Here is a 19,305-nt window from a genome sequence, read left to right as displayed (position 1 = left end):
ACCAGGTGTTGAAATGTGTCACTGATTGTTAATTGAGGAATATATAAGCATACACGTTCAACTTTTAGGCAATTTATTTTTATTTACTAGGGAAACTGTGTTTTGGTCAGAGTTATTAAATGATACTGTTGTCAGTGTTCTACAACAAAATCCTATGAAACGACTTTTAGGCAAACATAGCTAAACATAGGCTAGTTCCAGGCTAATAACTGCAAGGATTTCGTGCTCTTGTATTTGTATTTGAGCACAGGTTGAAAAAGTACTCAGATCTTGTAGGAATTCTCTGTTACAATCATTTATTCACATTTTTAGTTTAGTAGGAAGACAAAAGTTTAAGCAGAAAAATAGCATAAGTACCAAAATAATACTTGTACAATTACAAATAAATAATATCACATTATAATTATTGATTCATTTGCCTCTTAAATGTAGTGGAGTAAAAGTATAAATAAAAATAAAAATATCCAGGAAATACTCAGATAAGGTACCTCAAAGTACCTCTAACTTGAACTCACGAAGCTCCTTCATCACTGCTTTTGAGAGAGTAAACCGAATAACTCTAGGTTCTGAAGTGATGTTCACCTTCATTAATTGAGGACATAATCTGCAGATATATTGATAATGAAAAAATCATTTGACGCTGCCTTCTCCTGGTGTAATGCAGTGTTTAAACACTGGCTATACATTCTCCCCCAGTACACCTTATTTACACCACATGATACATTTAATTCTTACCTTACAGCCCTCGCAGGCATGGACGCCGTAGTGAAACCCTGACGCTTTATCTCCACACACACGACACTCGATGTTCAGCGTTGACGCTGGAGTATCGTCCTGGAGCTTGGAGAACACAGGACTGTCGGAGAGCTGTGGAGGTGATTCCGGCTCCCGTTTAATCGTGTCTGATAAAAGAAACATCATTGGGTAGGATACTGAGTAGGTAGAACTTTCTTACTTGACCTCTTATGCACAGGTCCTCAGCACAAGTCAAGATCTTGATCGACTCTTCTCTAGATTATAAACGTGATGCATTTTTGCATCAAAGATCTCTTGTGCGAAGACTTGATGAACTGAAAACAAGTTGCAAATGACTCATTTTCCACCCCTGCAGAAGAATTGAGCTTTAAAGCCTGGTGTACGTGCATATAATCACCATAAAAAAACAGATTAAGCTCTGGTTGGCCATCAATTCCACAGACTGGACTTACTGTGTGTGTCCAGCTCCGTCCTGTAGCTGTGCATGTTTGTGTAGTCCATGTTGGTAAGGTGTTCTTCACCCTGTGGTGGACTGGGGTCATAGGCCACGCCGGCAGGGGACATGCAGGATATGACCGAGGGAGACAGCGATGAATGGATGGAGGAGGAGGAGATGGAAGTGTAGTCCAACGTGGACAAATGCTTCATGTCAAGGGAGTGGGAGCTGTCGTCCAGCTCTGACAGGTCCACGGCGTTGAGACTGAAACCGACAGGCCAGGCGAGGAGCTGCTGGGTGTCCACCATGTCTGCTGTGGGGAGAGAGATGAAGCAGTGACGAGACAGCTGATGCAATATCCTCTGTTGACTGTATGTGGCCTTGTTAAAAGAAAACAGCACTTAAAAGATCTTGAGAGATGAGGGGAGGAGGAGGAAGAGTTAGAGAGAAGGGAGGATGAGATAGAAAAGGAAATGTGAAACATAGGAAGAACGATGACTGTGAAAAAACTCATAAACAAGCCAACATGCTGAGTTTGTCATAATGTTAATGATTAAACATGTCTGCTCAGAAACGCCCAAAATATAAACAATGTATACACACATACACACAGACACACACACAACACCGGACCCCCAGCTCATTCCTGCAGTCTCTTATCTAGAAGGAGTCAGATTGTGTCACAGAGAGTACAAGATGAACCCTGAGGAACGTCTCTTTAGCTCAAAACACTGTCTTCCTCTGTTGCTGTTTGGGTGGCACGACGTGTGCTTGCTCAACCAAAGCACCCAGAAAGCAGGGACGGCTTGAGCCTCCGTCTGTCAAGCCAAGGATGTCAGAGATTCATGTCACACTGAAATGTTTTTCAACTCCTAGGGATTTTATTATTATTTCTTAGGAAGGCTGTAGTCAGCATTATTAAATGATTTACTTAGCTAGCGACCAACAACTTTGATACATGTCAGTGGCTATCAGATGCAAGCCCATTTATTCCTACTAAATATATAAATCTTTCACAATTATATATAAAAGATGGCTAATTTCCTCAAAAAGCTTGGCTTTTAGTCAACGTTACTCAAGTACAAGTCAAGTTGCTGGGGCCTATTTTTAGCCGTGGATTTGGAGAACTATCAAGAATTTACAGCAGCAGGCAATGTTTATGGGATAGACAGAAAACAAATTACAGGGCCTACATATATTGAGAAGCTCTGATCACACTGAGACTCATCACTTCAGGCACCGCTGCTTCAAAAACGCATCAGATGTGGCTACATGTGCCAGAGGGCGGTCAAATTTGATTAATGGGAAAAGCAGAGCAACTCTGTGCTTTGTGCTGAACACTTGGGACTATTTTATTCACTTCATTACCACAACAAAAATTAGCTATGCACACTTGTCTTAAGGGTCAATTTATTGTTTGTTTTTGTGTTTCAATCAATTCTGTTGACAAAAATACATTATTATCATTCACTACTATTCTACTTCTCAAATACAAATGGATGAATGCTCTACAGTCATTATAATGTGTAACTCTGACATTGGAGGAGAGAAATCTAGCGAGATGGTCAAAGTCCAGTCACCATGAATGCAATCCACACCACACACACAGCTCTTAAATCAGGGTTTGTTTGGTTTTTTTTTTGGTTTTTTTTTTTTTATAATATCTTGTTCATGGGATGTATTTAATTGTTAATGTGGTATTGGAAAACTACAGGCCTTACAACTAAGAGTGTTTCAATCTATTACAAACTAAAGGCAGAAAAAGATTATATTCTTGAAATATGGCAACATAAAAATTACAAATGTAATATCAAAGGATAAAGCATCCAGAAAAATACAATCAAGAGTCCAAAACCAACACTGTGTCACCCAATTTTTCTATTTTCACTACCCTACTAAAATATGGCAATAGAGTTCTGCTTTTTTAGCAAACTTTATACCATTCATATTAATGAGTATATTTCATACATATCTGATGCAGAGAATTTACTGCAGCAGACTGGTTTAGGTGGATCGACTAAAATTCACCACAGTGTCCATGTTTGTTGTTATGACAGAACGACTCACCCAGTGCGGCAATGTGGCTCATTTTGTGTATTTCTAATAGTTTATGCACATAATTAAGATGTGTGGAACACTGAATAAGCTGTATCAGGGTTTGGATACTCGACATCAGCTTGTTGGTTCTGATCTTAGTTGGAATTTGTTGACAAGAGGAATAAAAAACATCACCAGAGATATCCTTTAGACACATCAGAATTTTTGCTCTCTCATTCTCAAATCAAAACTCTTTTCATGTTCATAGTTTCTCCCCCGTAGCAAAGGAAAGGCTGATCCATTTGTTTTCTAAATATAAATTCTGGGAACACTTCTGTTTTCCCACACTTCTTTTTTGTATTTTAAGAAGGCGAAAGCCATTCCTGAATTCTGACCTTGTTTTAAACTCAAGAAAAAGGAAGAGACAAACCAGCAACAGTTTATAAATAATCAATAGAGTAAAAGGTCTTTGCACTGAACCACCTGGCCTGCCAAACAACCTTTTGTAACCAACACTGATTCTTAAAATAAACCTCCGCTAATCAACCTCAAGTACCCGATTTGGAAAAAAAAATGTAACAAAGAATGCGATGAATTATGCAACAGGACAAAACTAAAATAGCAATACTCCGATGGCACAGTAGCACCAGGTATAGAAACAGCTTGACTCGGCTCCAAATTACTTGGCAAAACATCCCCGCGGAGCAAACATCCTCCTTTTCTCAACTACTTATTGTTTCCTTTTCACTTGTTTGGACTGCGGCAGTGAAAATTAGCGGGGGATCCACTTAAAATTCGACTCTGACATTGTTTCAGAACAAGAGGGAGAAAGAGGAGTGTGTGCTCATATCTGTGTATGTGTGTGTATCTGCGTATGTGTCAGCCAGCTGTAGCTTCCACTGCCTTGGAAGCTGCTACAGGGGAAAATGCTGACTATTTATAACCAGAGAAACCTGGTTATTTTTCCGTGTGTTGGCCGGTAGCCAGCTGATCCGAACCTAATATAGACGGAGCATTGGAGCAACTTGTGTGCTGGTTGGCATCAAGTACATCTGGAGACAGAAATCAAGTGGGAGAGAGAGCTCTAGAGATATAAAGTGAAAGGGGGTGACAGAGAGCGAGTCCCCAGACCACTTCAAGAAACCAAAGTGCACCCGAGAGGCCTCAAGAAAAACCCCTTATCTTAGGAAATTCATGTTCAGTACTCAGCAGGCTCTTCAGCACAACTTAGAAAGAGAAAAAAGGAAGGCAGCTGCAGCCTGGCAGTTAAACCATGGTGCTTAAATCATGTCATTAAAACAAGTTTGTACTGTAACTTGTCCTTTAAGCGTGTAGTACCGACTCTACTGAATTCAACATGTTTGTATCTGTGAGTGCTATGTGGGCAAACAGCCTGTCAGACATTATAAAAGGTGACAGATGATTAGTAAGGTTTAAGCAGTATGTACTGTGTTTGCAAAGGTGTGTGTGTGTGTGTGTGTGTGTGTGTGTGAGCACGTGCGTGACAGTTGTGCCGGCGTCTCCTGCCGGGTCGGATTTCCACAGGACAGAACTTGTCTTCCAGGTGAGAATACAACGTGTAGGAGGACTTTCTATCAGCTCTTGCCTCAATAATGACATAATAACAATGGGCCAACGGCAAACGGGCAGGCAGGTCTGGCAAGCTACTGCACCCACAGGCCGGACCGACAGTGTGTGTGTGGGCCGACACACACTGTAAAGATCAAGGTTGTCACAATACCAGAAGATCTGGTAACTTCGCTACAATACTACTGTGATGAAACTCCTCTATCTCGTTAGATATCAGCGCAAAAGGAAAAAAGTCTAAAGAACACAAAATAGCATATACAAGTGTGTATATATATTTCAAAGAAACAAGCTGCACACAATGGTATAGAAAAAAGTCACATAACACAACATAACACATTTGTTATAATGGTGGTATCTCTGAAGCATGGAGTTAAAAATCTTAATTTTAGATCAGTTTTTTTTTTATAGCTTCCATATTTAAGCAATTAATTAACTGAATGGACACAGGGGTGAAATGAACAAAAGTACGGACAGAACCAAAAAAGCTGGAATATTAAAAGACAATGTAAAAACTTCAGGAGAGAGAATGAAGTTGCTCTGATATTAGGAAAGCAGGAAAAAGAGGTGAAACTGGGAGGTCATTCAGAGAGATGTGAAATCTTTCCTTCGGGGACAAAGTTGCAAAACCAGTGAAATATGTTTTAGTGTTCGTGTTTCTTCACAGCAGCAACATGTCGGTCCAAAATGGACTGAAGCAAAGCTGGGGTTGAGATTGCCTCACAGAAAGTGGGTGAAGTCCTATTAATACCTGGAGTTTAATGCATAAGCTTTTCATTAGATTCCATGCAAAGAATTCCAAAGAAAGAAATACAATTGCGGAGCTCAACAATACTCAAAAAAAGACTATGAAGCTCCGAATGATTAAGCGGAAAATATTTGGCATCATCAGAATTTTTTCTATCGGTGTAGAAGCCTCCTCCACCCCTTCACAGTAAGTAAGTCCAACAAAGAAAATACACAAGGTGAGAAGCAGTTCAGGAAAAAGCAGTCGTCACAGAAGCATGCCTGGTATACTTATAGGACACAAAAGGCAGAACCTGCCCCACTGCATTCAGAAGCATTAACACTCTTATCTTTTTTGTTTGAATGAAAACTATGCTCACTGTCTGAGGGTGAGAACCACAACACTTATGCAACAGCAGAAAAAACATTCAATCAGAAGCACTGACAGAAACATGTGCTGATATTTGACTACATTTTGTCAGACACTAATTGGGCTGCTACATGAGAACTACATTCATAGAAAATGGCGTTTGAATGCAACTTATTTATGTGTCAATATGTGCCCTCTTGCAGAGCTGTGCATACACTTAATTTAGCTCAGTTCAACACTTGGCAAGTTTCCTCGTAGTTGCCTTTAGAACATCCTTTATGCTGCTTCCTCTCTAGAAGAAGGTGTGTATGTGTGTGTGTTTTTTTTTTTTTTTTTGCACAGTAAGTCATTTTTAAGATGAAAGTCATCTCATGTGTATGACTCTCTGTGTGTGTGTGTCTGCGTGCGTGTGTTACAGAGACAGAGGGAGTAAGTGCACAGAGCTCTGTGACTTCCTGACCTCTTCATGTAAAACAGCATGTGGTTCTGTGTCACTGACTAAAACAAAAAGCTATGCCCGCCTGCACTTCTGCCTCACAGTCCCCACAACATTTTTGAAAAAAAAAATGAAGTGGGCCTGGTTCTCGTCTGGTTAGTCCAGCATGAGGAAACTGTGGGATATATGGTGGAAAGATCATGGGTTGTCATAATGCTGTTCTTTGTTTCTACAGAGCTGATTTAACACATTTAATTGTTGAGACAACCACACGACACACTACTCACACCACACTGACACGCGGATGTCACTTTATACTTAAGTAATTTATGCTGCCACTACTTGTACTTGTACATCTCACTTATTACTACTTGTGTGTAACCGTACACATCACATGACATATACTTATTTTACTCCATCACACTATATATTCATCCTGTTCACATACACTGTATATTTATGTACATACATAATTACCCCATGAGCTGTTCACATTATAGTTCATTTTACAGTATATTTCTTAATATTACTCACCTGGCTGTCAAAGTATCAGCCTATATTTTACATTTTATCCCTAAAGTGCTGCTGCTCTAATTTGAGTCTCAGAGTCTATTTAGATTTTGTTCCACTTGCATGATTTTTCTTTCTCCATATTCTCTATATGTATACGTAAATGAACAAAATGTCATTATATTTTCATTTTGCTTCATTGTAATTGTTGCTTAAAAGTGAAAGGGTCTGAGCAGTCTGTAAAAAGTTGCATGAAGTGTTGAAAAGCTGAAAAAGCAGCCATCCTCCCTCACTCTTCAGGAAATTAGCACTTTTTTGGTGTTTGGTGGTGTGAAGCCACTACAGGCACCTGAGAGGGCCTTCCCCTTTCTGCACCTAAATGATCAAACAGGAGAGTGATGGAAAACTGCGTGCACACGAGGTGTCAGCTAGAGGTTTGGACTGCCCTCTTGACAAAAACGAGAGTCTCCTCGTGTCTGAAAACCCACTTGCTCGGTTGGTAATGAATTTACTCACTGAACTTCAAAGCTCGACACAACAGGAGGTTAAAAACCACACAATCTCTGTCTGCTTGGCACAGCTCTGAGTATGACAGCGCCTAGACAACCTCTTCTTTCTCTCTGATTTCTATTTGGTTTATCGACTAATTTTGAGCTTCAACTTCCAGGAAAGAGGATCACTGAGAAACATAAGGTGAACCTGAGGTCAACAGGACACTTCTCATTAATGGGACTCAAACTAAAGAAAATGCGCTTTTCTGAATTTTTGAAAAAAGCACACGCGGCTTTGATTTCTTCTTGACTTAATCCTAAAACAATCTGAAGAAGGCTATGGCGATGCCTCACATGACCTTGTTTCAGATTTTCAGTTGTTTGGCCCAATTCTATGAAATGCATGTTTTTAACCTCACTACAGCCAAACTACAACACAGGCTAGCTTGTGACCTGAAAATGTATCTGAGAAAAGACTAACTGCATATCAGACAAGACTGGTTGGCACACAGTATCTCACTGATAAAGCACTGATGTCTGCGCGTTAAAGACTAAAAGTGGAAATCGACTCACCACACAACTTTTGGTAAAAATTCAGTTGTATCACTGCATCTATCTGACAACCTAAAGCCTTTAATCAGATGTAGCTACCCACAGCTCATGCACTGATTCAACGTGATGAACTGAGCGACACACACACACACAGGACAGTCCACTCACCCTGTTCCTCCTGTTTCAATTCAGAGTGTTCAGTGTCAGCTCACTGAACAGCAGCAAAGTGACAGTGGCAGTGACAGTAGATAGAGACAGTGTGTGTGTGTGTGTGTGTGTGTGTGTGTGTGCGCAGGCGTGTGTGTGGTCATGCTTTTCCTCAGGAAGTGATGACCGATAGAAAGGGAACTACACACATATTTTCTCTCTCTGACAGAGTCTGGGCTCAGCAAAAGTTCAGACAGCTAACTATCATGTGGTCTGCTCGTTTGTGTGTGTGTGCGTGTGTGTGTGTGTGTGTGTGTGTGTGTGCGCGCGCAAATGTGTGTGGTTTTCATGACTAATTTCTTTTTTAGGTCTAGATATCTCTTCTTAATCATACAGTTCAAAGTTATGTATGTATGCCAATATGCGTAAAAGTGTATTTATGCTCTCTCCAGTGTAAGAGTGTGTGTGTGTGTGTGTGTGTGTGTGTGTGTGTGTGTGTGCGTGCGTGCGTGCGTGTGTGTGTGTGTGTGTGTGTAGGGTGGTAGACATCAGATGCAGATGATTTCCTGTTGCTTCATTCTGACAGGCGACCTCATCATGCCTCTCTGGTTGCACTTCTCTCCCCCTGTTCAGTCACTCAGTGTCGATGTGACAGCCGTGACGCACTCACTTCTGCCTCCTCATGCAATACCAACGCGATACAAGCATGCTGCTTCTCTGATTTAATTACAGAGAAAATCATAGTAGCTACTTTCTAACTAAAATGTGAGAGCTGCTGGTTTAAAAACTGGAGAGGAATGCTCACCATGTCCCTTATTATTCTAATTTTATCTGAGAGTGATCAGATTTCAGCAGTTGTAGCAGCAAGTTGATCCTTCTTGATTTTATTTATACAGATACAGTAGAATAGATACTGTAGAATCTGTCGAGGGCTATTTATAATCTCACATGATTGATCATCTGGTTGTCAGACAACAAAATTGAGTCTCTTTGGCTAAGTCTGATACTTCACAGTGATGTTGATCTATTTGCCTTATCCTTTAAAAATAAATAAGGTTTTCAAAGGCACAACATCCAGTAAAACTCTGACTGTAAGCCTCTTTCCATAAAAAAGGTTCAAATTCTACTGAAGCAATGTTCACTCATGTTTTCAAGTCAGACTAGAGAGAAGTGGTTTCTTCTTTCTGGACAGTGACAATGTGAAGATTCTGCTTGCATTTCAGTTTGTATTTAAGTTACGTGACTTTGCAGGCATGCACAAAAAAAAAAAGGCAAAGTAAAACTAGTGTCACAAAAGCGCTTCCGTTGAAGGTCAAACAATTATCAAGGGCATGAGATGAAGGAGACGGACCAACTGAAACAAAGCCTCCAGGAAGAGCAGCAAGCTTTAAAGCTAATTTGACATAGTGGCAGAACCATGTAATTGCAACACTGTCACATGATGGACACTGGCCAAAAATACATCAATCAATAAGCTTCCATTGTAAAGGAGAAGCTGTAAAACAGTGGAAAGATTTTTAGCTTTTCACTGTCAGAATTTCATCCATTTAGTCTGGTTAAACACATAATCAAATAATTGTATCCCCATTAAAGTCTTTAGAGTGCATGCTGGACCTTACGATGCAGAAGCTGTGGGGAACATCCGGTTCATGTTCTACTTGAGCTTTTGTGACTTCATGTGCCACTGAGCAACTTTCATAGTAATGCAAACCTGTATCCAGCTCTCATCACACATCCATGGTCTAAGCTTGCCTGCAAACGTCAATGATTGACTCACCACTGTGTTATTTTGGTGGTAAAGGTTGGACAGGTAGGGTCAAACTTTCAATCTCATTCCACATATGTGCACTTAGAGAGTAACCAATCCCTTCAAACGATGCAAAGACATTTAGAAAAAGACTGAACAGATGAAGTGACTGCTAGGTATCTGATATGTTGCCCCAGCGCTCCTGAAACTGCTATCAATCCCTACTGTACAGACATAAATCTTCATATGTAAACAACTTCTTGCTTTGGGACCGTTTCAAAGCCATGCAAATGTTAACTTAAAGGCTCACGGAAAGTGGCAGTCCACACCATGACAAATCTACCACCATGTTGAACAGTTTGACAAAGATACAGTAGGGTACTATAGGTTGAAAACCTCAGGTTCAAGTTGAAACTTCATCTGGAAAACCTCAGGTTTGACAAACTGACTCATCAGATCATATCATACAGTTTGTTTTTCAACATAACAAGAAACACGTTTTTTATGTTGAAACTGATCATGCGCCTAACATTACCCATCATCAACTTATCCACAGTGTGAGACCCGATAGCCAACGAAACATCCTGTAACAAGAGCCAAGAAGCGATTTTCTTCTGATCTGAAAACTCAGCTGTACCAAACGAGCTAAACTCTTACTTTAGTGTGTTCTCACTAAAAGTTTCATAAGTGGGAGCGCTCTAGCTGTTGTCGCCAAGGGGCTGCATCATGTTTTTTCAGTGAGCCAGCAGAAATGTGGAGCAGTGACGAATTGCTAAAGCAGAACAGAAGTGAAATCTGGCTGAAAGGTTTGATAACTGAACAAACCACACATGATGACTGTTTCAACCAATGTCAAGAGTGTTTTAATACTGACAGTCATTCTAAGCAACTGAGTGAATAAAGAGATAACACTTAAATCTATGATCACATATATGTGATGAGATGATCAATTTCTTGTGACTTTGCATTAAGTATGGAGCTAGAACCAAAAGGTAAAATGGTGACATGGCTTAGAATAAAAACTTGGAATAGCTAATTTATAACTTTACTTGTCTTGCACTCCCATTGGTTTTAGGTCATCGCTGCTGTCATACCTGGTCAAAAACGAATTTCACATTACAGTATTTGGAGTCACAGGCAAGTACACATACTAAACCTGCTAGATCTCATCGGTGTCTACAATGAATCCTTAAATCTCAAACCCAGACCTCTAACTTGTCAATATACAATAATAACAAAACGACAGGCAGAGGCCAAATAAGGAGACCAATGACTAAACACCACACTGTATGATTTTATCTTCAAACTGTCAACAGTGTGTACAGACTCAGACAGCCTGAGTTTGTTTAGTCGTCACACCCAAATCAAAGATATAATCAGCTCAACAATCAGAAAGTGAGTCCCTGCTCTAAGCTAGAAAAAAAACCAAGCCAGAATCACTGCCTTGTGGTTTTATACCTCTGTGCTCAGGTCAAGCCATGGCATTGCCAGAACACTTTTTGCGAACACATTATGAGGTCCCAGTGTAGTTGACCTTTGTCACATAATTTAATGATCCATTGTGATTGTGATGGAATGGCTATTCTTGCCAGATTTACACTGAAGATCAGGATATGTTCTACACCGCTGTCAGAATCATAATGTGAATGGGACGTGAGGTGGACCTTGTATTACAGGCGGCATGGTGACAGAAGTCCAGTGAACAGCACTCTGGGGAATTGTAAAAAAAAACATATCGAGCCCTTTCATGCTAACAAAGACAAACATTTAATGACAAACACACACATGCAAGGGCATATAAGTACACTGAAACTATTCAAACTCAGCATGAGCAGGTCAGTATACAGACGCATGTAAAAAGGGACACTGAGGGTAAGAGAAAGCACCCACAGTTGTAGTATATTTTTATGTGTGTGTGTTTGTCTGCGTGTGTGTGTCTGGGAATCTGCCGTTTTAACAATAATCTGAGGACGTGAACTCTCCCCCAATTCCTTGAAATAGTTATGAGTTAATAGTTGATGAGTCTCTCGAGCTTCAAGAGCTTCCTTGCTGGATAAGGGGAAGGACCGCTGCATGCTGTCAAGGCCTCACACTTACTTGCTCGCTCACACACACACACACACACACACACACACACACACACACACACACACACACACACACACACACAGATGTACATACACACTGTCACACTGAAAGACACGTGTATGAGGACACATGTGTACACAGCATAAACAAAGCAGTATTCGGGGCACTCCTTCCATTTATGACAGGAGAACCAAATCAAGCCAATCTATCTTTGTCTCACACACCCACATACATTAACGCAAACATGCACACATCTCTAAGCCTGAGAGGTGTTGCATTGAAAACGAAGCATGTGGCTAGAAAGACAAGGAGAATGATTGTCATTTATAATGATGTCTCCTAAGTTAATGATCATGTTGCTTGAAGATGACCTTAGGAGCTGAGTGAGAAAGCTCTATGGCTAAACTTGTGTTTGGACAGAGATGGGGAGAGGGGAGGAGGGCAACACGGTAGGAAGAGGGAGAGGTACGGAGTGGGAAGGGTCATGCCCTGTTCCTCGAAGCGGAGAGGAAAAGACCGGAGTGTGCTGCCTTCAGCTGCTGTTTAGCAGGACAATAACAATACAACACATGACGTGACTCTCATTCACAGAACGTACAGTAAACACGTATGTCAGGAAAGGTGTACGCAAAAGAAACTGACTTGGAATTGACCTGAATGAGTGCCAGAGTTGGCCCAACAATTGACCGTTTGCTCACTCCCTCCCTGTCATTGTCAAATCAATTGTATTCACACGTTAAACACAATTTGCACGGGGCTGTAGTGAGGAAGATGAGGGAGTACATGTTTTATTCCTTTGCAAACCACATTTACCTGAGCTAAGGTGTATGGAATGGATTGAACATTCAACATGTCTTTGTAAGCTGTAATGTAAGTTTCAGCTGGGGATGGGCAATATCTTAACATTTTCCAACTGGCCAACATCAGCTCAACAACTGACAATTCTTGAAATATTCATAGAGGTATGTCTGCAGCATGCACAGGGTGGCGGAGTCCTCTCTCCCCACACTTATACTATAAATTGTGGTTATTCAAGTAATCCAGTTCATTTCGTTACCTGCCCCTACCTGCAAACTGACTTGTGAACTACTCCCACCGCAGATTCAACAGGGGGGTGTGAACAAAACAAGATGTCCAACAATCAGCTCTGATTTGGTTGAAATACAAACTTGATTAACTGAGTTAGATGCTGAAATATTCTGGCTCTACACACTGACATCCTGCTTTTGGATACCAGCAATGTCACTCTTTGGCTCAGGGGGTGTTCACTGTGCTCCTGAATTAGCTCACTCAATGAGACTCTGCTGCCGATTTGTCTCTCACTTGCTCTTCAGCAGAAGACCGTCAAGCTAGTAAAGCAAAATGATGGAAATCCCCCAAGAAACCAGCCATCACTGGACTCTAATCGCCAAACCCTAGCTGCAATCTTTAGCCTCCTAGCATTACCTAAAAGCCAAGAAACAGCATTTTGCTAACTATTTACATGACTTGTAGGGTTGCAGTTTATGTTAACAAAGGAAGAACCCTGTTAATGACTAGCATATCTACTGTGTAGTGGTCTCCTATTGAGTGACAGCTGGGCCTGCTCGCTACTATATGAGTGTTGATGGTAGTGTTAGTAGCCATGTCGTGTTTGCAGAAGTCAGATCTGACATTTTCTCTTCATCATACCGTATGGTACTAACTACCTCTAAACTGCAAGGACAATGTTGTGTCTTTATTTTCATGTCCTCTGTGTGGACCATCCTTCAGTGAGGATGCAGACTTTATGCCTTACAGCTTAATGTGAGCCAGCTGTAAACAATAATAATAATAATAAAAAATAAAAAATAAAATAAAAAGCCAGTGTTTATAATCAACCAATGGACTTGTGTGAGCTTAATTAGCTGGCTACAACTGACAAAATCTGTCAGCGACAGTTGTCATTTCAGTCGGAAAGTTGCCTGTTTGAAATCAAGGACCTTTTGCTTCAACAATGAACAGGAATATGGAAACGTAAATCTCCCGCCCTATCATTATTGAAATAATATCGGTGTGAGAAAGGATAGTTCGACAGGTGAAAGAACAGCAACTAAGGCAAACGGGACTGAGAGATCTGTCGAATTATCTAAAATCATTAAAGAACAGCCAATGACAAGAAGAGGTACAAAAAGTTTCCAGGAAGAGTGAAAGCTATTTATAGTCACTGTTCCTCTTTCATTTCCAAGATCATTTGGCATTTAACCATAATTAACCAATTTGAAATTGAGGGGGCAGATTCATCATCCTTAGCAGGACCTGAACTACTAATGTCTCAAGCATTAAACCCATGGAGAACCTTGTGCACATTAAGTCTGAGTCAGTCTTAGTTCCCATTAGAGACCGAGGTTTTGACCTAAGGAGCTGCTGTTTGCTCCCACATGTTTCTAAAGGGGAATTTAGGACAAAGGTTGCTCGATATCCCTGTCTGTTGAAAAATATATCTATGTTAAAGTGCATTGGCAAGGAAAAGTCTTCATTTTAGTGTTTATTTGTGTCAGTTGACGTGCGTCTTTATGTTTGTGTGAGCATGGGTGAAATCACGACTAGGGAGCTGGCCCAGACCCCTACAGGTCCTCCAAAGCTTCAGCTTCACTGCGTGTCGGTTGTTTTTCAGTAATTCATTAAATTGTGAATTGGTTTGGGAGGACGCAATACTGAAGCACAACGGCAGCTGAATTTTGGCCATCATTTCTTTTAGTAACGATAGAATTTTACTCACATAAGATGCTGCCATCTCAAAACATGATGAGATCGATACGACAAAGTCTGACAGGACAAAAGGCCCAATTTGGTTAGATGGTCACATGATTTGTAACAGTTCAGCCAAATTATCTAAACCTGTTTATTTGAAGGTGGAAACAGGATGTGTTGTATCTCAAATGATGGCAATCAATAATGGTTTACATGGACAATTACAGTAATTAAAAAGTTGGAATAGACTTGTTTACTCAGTAAGTAATTAAACTATATGATAGCAAACACAATTTCATTTATACAACAAAAATGATAAATCAAATTACTTATCAGTGTTGACTTCCAGTGTATATTGTATACCAATATGTATAGTGTATATACACATCACTTTATTCCTCTAAAAATAAAAATGCATTGACAGAAACTTAATTAGCAACTGTTTTGGATTATCAATCACTTCTAATTTTCAAAGAAAAATGTGGAATTCTCTACAACCAGCTTCTTAATCTGATGACAAGATCAATGTCACCTTAAGGAAAGCGTTATGGGCTTTTCCCACTATTTTAAAGACTCAAGAATGTTTTGATTCGTCCATCAAATCCAAGTTAAAAAAAAAGAAACATGCCTGAGAAGAAGTCATACTCACACCTTGCGTTATCGTGTGCTCTTTTCTCATCAAGACTGCATTTAATACAAAGTGTGAAGGGGTGAGAAGTGAAAATGTTCTTTGATGTTGTCATGAACATGAGTCACTTCTCAGATGCCAGAACGCGTTTGTGACAAAAGCACTTTGTCTCCACCGCATCTTGTCATTGTTGAGAAAAAGAGAAAATGTGATCAGGTGTAACAGTAACAACTGATTCATGTTGAAAAATGTTACGTAGGCTCTGTTGACAATATGTAACTAGAAGAAAAAAACAAAACATGCGGCAGTCTCAGCTTTTGAGTCAAGCTAGTTGACACACATTTGCCCAAGAGAGTATTTTAAAAGCTAAAGATAGAATTAGAATAGGATCCCTTTGTTCAACTCCTACTCACCATTACAGACTCTCCAGTTTTACTGGATGTGAGATCTAACGCTACAACAACGCAAAAAATAAACACAGTGAAAAGATCTTGTATCTGTCTTAATCCCACTCATCATTAATTAAAATACAATTTACATAAATCCAGGAGGACACTTCAAATATGATATTGTGCTTAAACAGAGTACGATGGAGACAAGATTACCTTTTCATCAGCAAACAAACTGGTTTATTTGTAGTCAAAATAAATCCAAGTCTGCAGCAAAAAATGTTGCTTCCAGAATTAAATGATGAAATGATTAGTCTTTAATAATTAATAATTACACCTAATATACAAACCAAATTGATGACCTTAAGGCTAAACTGTGTCAACATTGCCCCAATGTCATCTGATAAAATTCAATCAAAGGTGGCCTTTTTGAAAAAGTTTGTGTTAACCATAAGAAAAGCTGAGTAAAAACACCAGGATGTCAGCGGTGTAGAGGCAAGAGTGGTTAACTATCTGTGGGCTGAACCTAGTGCATCACTCTTTATATTTCTCTGTGCATTTGTAATGATATAAATGTGCATTTCATCTTCCTTCCTTTCATGCAGTGATTATGTTTAGCCCTTACAGGGGTTTCATATACATAACTTTTTAAAGCCGCTGCAGACAACTTCTCAGAAGACTGGAACCTTTTGCTTCCTGTACTTTAAATAAACAGATTTTCAAAACCAAGACAAATCCTGCAGTGGAGGCGTCTTCGAAAACCTGACTTCTGTCTTTATACCAACTCAAACAAAGCATTGCGTGGAAGCGTGCTGTCTGTAGAGTTAGACATCGTTTTTGAGTCATGCGAGGGACAACATAAACATAGCATGGTATCTCGAGACACTCCTTCCGTTTATGACAACAGAGCAAAGTCCAAATCTGTCTCAGTCATTCACACACACTGCTATTTAGCAATTATATAACTTGATCAGGTATAAATCACCAACTGGTGCTGTATCAACACTTGGTCAGACAGTCAGACTTAAAGCACCTCGTGTAGAGATTACAAAACACATATGATATGTGTTTTCCTGTCTCAGAAGATTTTAATCAGATATTGTGCTAGACACAAGTTTCTACATCCAGTCTGTCAATGATCAAAAACTCAAACAGCTGCCAAAAAATTTGCAATTGATCTACACATATATGGTAAAGAGCACACAATTGTGCCCAATGCCACATAAATTCGTACTTTAAAGTATGAAAAGGATATTACGACATTTATCCAGATGAGGACTGTAAACCAGAGAAATGACCTTATTTAACTTCTCCAAACCAGAGATTATTTCTCAACCACAAATAAATCACAAGTTCCCCAACTCTAAAATAGGCATATAACATTTGTGGTGACATTTTAACCTTTAATGAACCTAAAACACATGATATCACTCTGGCAAACACTTAAACATTCATGGCATTGGTTTGATGAGTAATGTCGCTGCTATCAAATCATTATGGTATCATCTGTAAAAACCTGTTACTCAAATTCAAAAATTCAACTTTTAAGGAAGTGTGAACAGTTGATTTGTACAATTACTTTCTCTTTTTTTAATGAAATTTATTTTCAGCATCTGGTCAGCTTTTGGAGAGCATCAGAAGATGAAAAACTACGATTTATCTTTTGTTTATCTGACATTTTGTCAATCTTTTACATTTTTTGTAATACACATGTGGCTATTGGTATTACAGATTACTGCATGTCTTTCAAAGACCACACAGTTGGTTTGGCATGTCTAAGCACATTTATTACGAACAGCGTTTACTTTACGTAAGTGGCAGCTTATTTCAAAAGATGCTGATTGGGATAGATAGATAGATAGATAGATAGATAGATAGATAGATAGATAGATAGATGGATAGATAGAACATAAACAAGCAAAAACACTGCATGATTCATAAAGTGTCAAAAGACTTGTAGGACCAATGAATATCAAGAGTCAAAAGTATCTTACATAGCTCTATATACGGTATGTTAAAATATCCAAATAATTCCACTTAAGTTTTCCCAGATTGTTGATGTGATATTCACACAAAGTGATCGAGACAGACGTCCACAGATTTGGTGCACATCCAGACCCACCATCGGTAGTGAAAGTCTGAGCCTTGTACAACTAATATTTGGTGTTTAAAATTCGCCGTCCGAGTGCCATCATTACATCATAATAAAAAAGCTACAGGCCAGTTCAAATCAGCCACCACGGAGCCACAAAGCAACTCTCACACAGAAGTCAGTGTCTGGCGCTTGTGTCCACATTAGTGCTGAGTCACGACCAAGACTTTCCAGTCAATTCACAAAACACAGAAGTGCCTGGGCGTTGTGCAATATCTGATGTTCCCCCACAACAGGACAGATGATCGAAAAAAAAAAAAAAAAAGTCACGAGAGAGGAATATATAAAATACACAGATTAAATAAAAATCTTTGTAACTCATACAGATCCACCTCCTTAATGGGATTGCTGTTTAAAAGTGTGAGGCATGATAACCTCAGAGGGAGTGCGCTGGTCTCTTACCTGAGCAGTTGTGACCATTTTGATGGCTAAAATCTCTGCTTGGTGTTTGCATGTCAGACTCACACTCACACTATGGCCCACAGGCACACTATGGACCAACACCTGACTGTGTGCCAGTTGTCAGTCCTCTGACAGCAACCCCCCCTCCTTCCCTCCCCTTCCCCTCCACCCCAAACATAACCACCCCCTGACCGTGGCCACTAGCAGCCTGTCACTCTCCACAAAGTGTCCACCTTAACAAGATGATCACATCCGGCTGTGTCAGGGCTGACAGGAACATTTGACATTTGATATATCAATACGTTTTCAGTTTGAATGCTTTTCACCAACTTCAGATAAGTTATTCGTCATTGGTGGTAAATTTCCTAGATAGCCTGTACACTTAAACAAACAAAAAAAAACCAAACAAACAAAAAACAAACAGACTATAGTGTTGACAGATTAACTTAGTTTACGAGGCGGTTATTAAGCGCGTTGACATCCAACCAGCAGCCACAACACTGACATCGCACTCAAGCACGGTGTAAACCGAGAGGAAGGTGACTGACCTGATCAGTGTTTTGAAGCGGAGCAGACGGAGTCCGCTGGCGGTTTTTTTTTTTTCTTTCTTGGTCTTGTTTCTTTCTCAGGGTTGACGCGAATCTGACAAAAGTGTGTCAGCCTCGAAAAGCTGTGGCGTGTCTCACTTCCACAGGAGCTGCAGTGTCACACTGGTCAGGTCTGTTTTACTGTGGAGGTTTCTGGTCATGCTGCTGCTGCTGCTGCTGCTGAGGTCGGTGCCTGCTGGCTGCCTGCTGCCTCTCTCCTCCCTCCTCTCTGCACAGTCCTGAGGACACACGCGGAGGCATCGAATTACCGTTTAACGTCTTCGACAAGCTAGCTGTGCTGTAACGTTACTTCGTCTGAACTCTGGTTTTCTGGAGGAAGATATGGTTCAAAATAAAGATATCTTTGTTTGTTTATTTGTTTGTTCGTTGTTAAAACACACAAAAATAGAGTCTAAAGCGAATTAAATGAAGGAGTAGTTCAACAGAATGAAGCTAACGTTTAGCCGTTAGCTAAGATGTCGTTCTCATCCCCTTTAATGTTTTGGTAAAACTAAAAACTAACACTGGAATATATCACACAAGCTACAGCTT

General features: G+C 40.0%; 1 protein-coding gene across 5 annotated transcripts in view; it reads right to left on the bottom strand.

Moving 5' to 3' along the window:
• The window catches only part of pparg (peroxisome proliferator-activated receptor gamma), a 32,836-nt gene extending 13,835 nt beyond the window's left edge, over window positions 1-19,001 (bottom strand). Inside the window, exons 1-3 of one of the 5 annotated variants that reach the window (XM_037100874.1) lie at window positions 18,715-19,001; window positions 1,209-1,505; window positions 736-902 (exon numbers count right to left, since the gene is read on the bottom strand). In XM_037100874.1, coding sequence (XP_036956769.1) covers window positions 736-902; window positions 1,209-1,500 — 459 coding nt within the window. In that variant the 5' untranslated portion in view covers window positions 1,501-1,505; window positions 18,715-19,001. Of the gene's footprint in view, window positions 1-735; window positions 903-1,208; window positions 1,506-8,069; window positions 8,091-18,166; window positions 18,300-18,714 lie in introns of those variants that run through there. The other 4 variants (XM_037100875.1, XM_037100872.1, XM_037100873.1 and 1 more) reach the window with 4 other exon arrangements.
• Between the last annotated feature and the right edge of the window lie 304 nt (window positions 19,002-19,305).

This window comes from Acanthopagrus latus, chromosome 6, assembly GCF_904848185.1.
Source record: "Acanthopagrus latus isolate v.2019 chromosome 6, fAcaLat1.1, whole genome shotgun sequence".
Taxonomy (NCBI): Eukaryota; Metazoa; Chordata; class Actinopteri; order Spariformes; family Sparidae; genus Acanthopagrus; species Acanthopagrus latus.
Note: the sequence above shows the minus strand (reverse complement) of the source record. Positions and strands in the feature narration are given on the sequence as shown.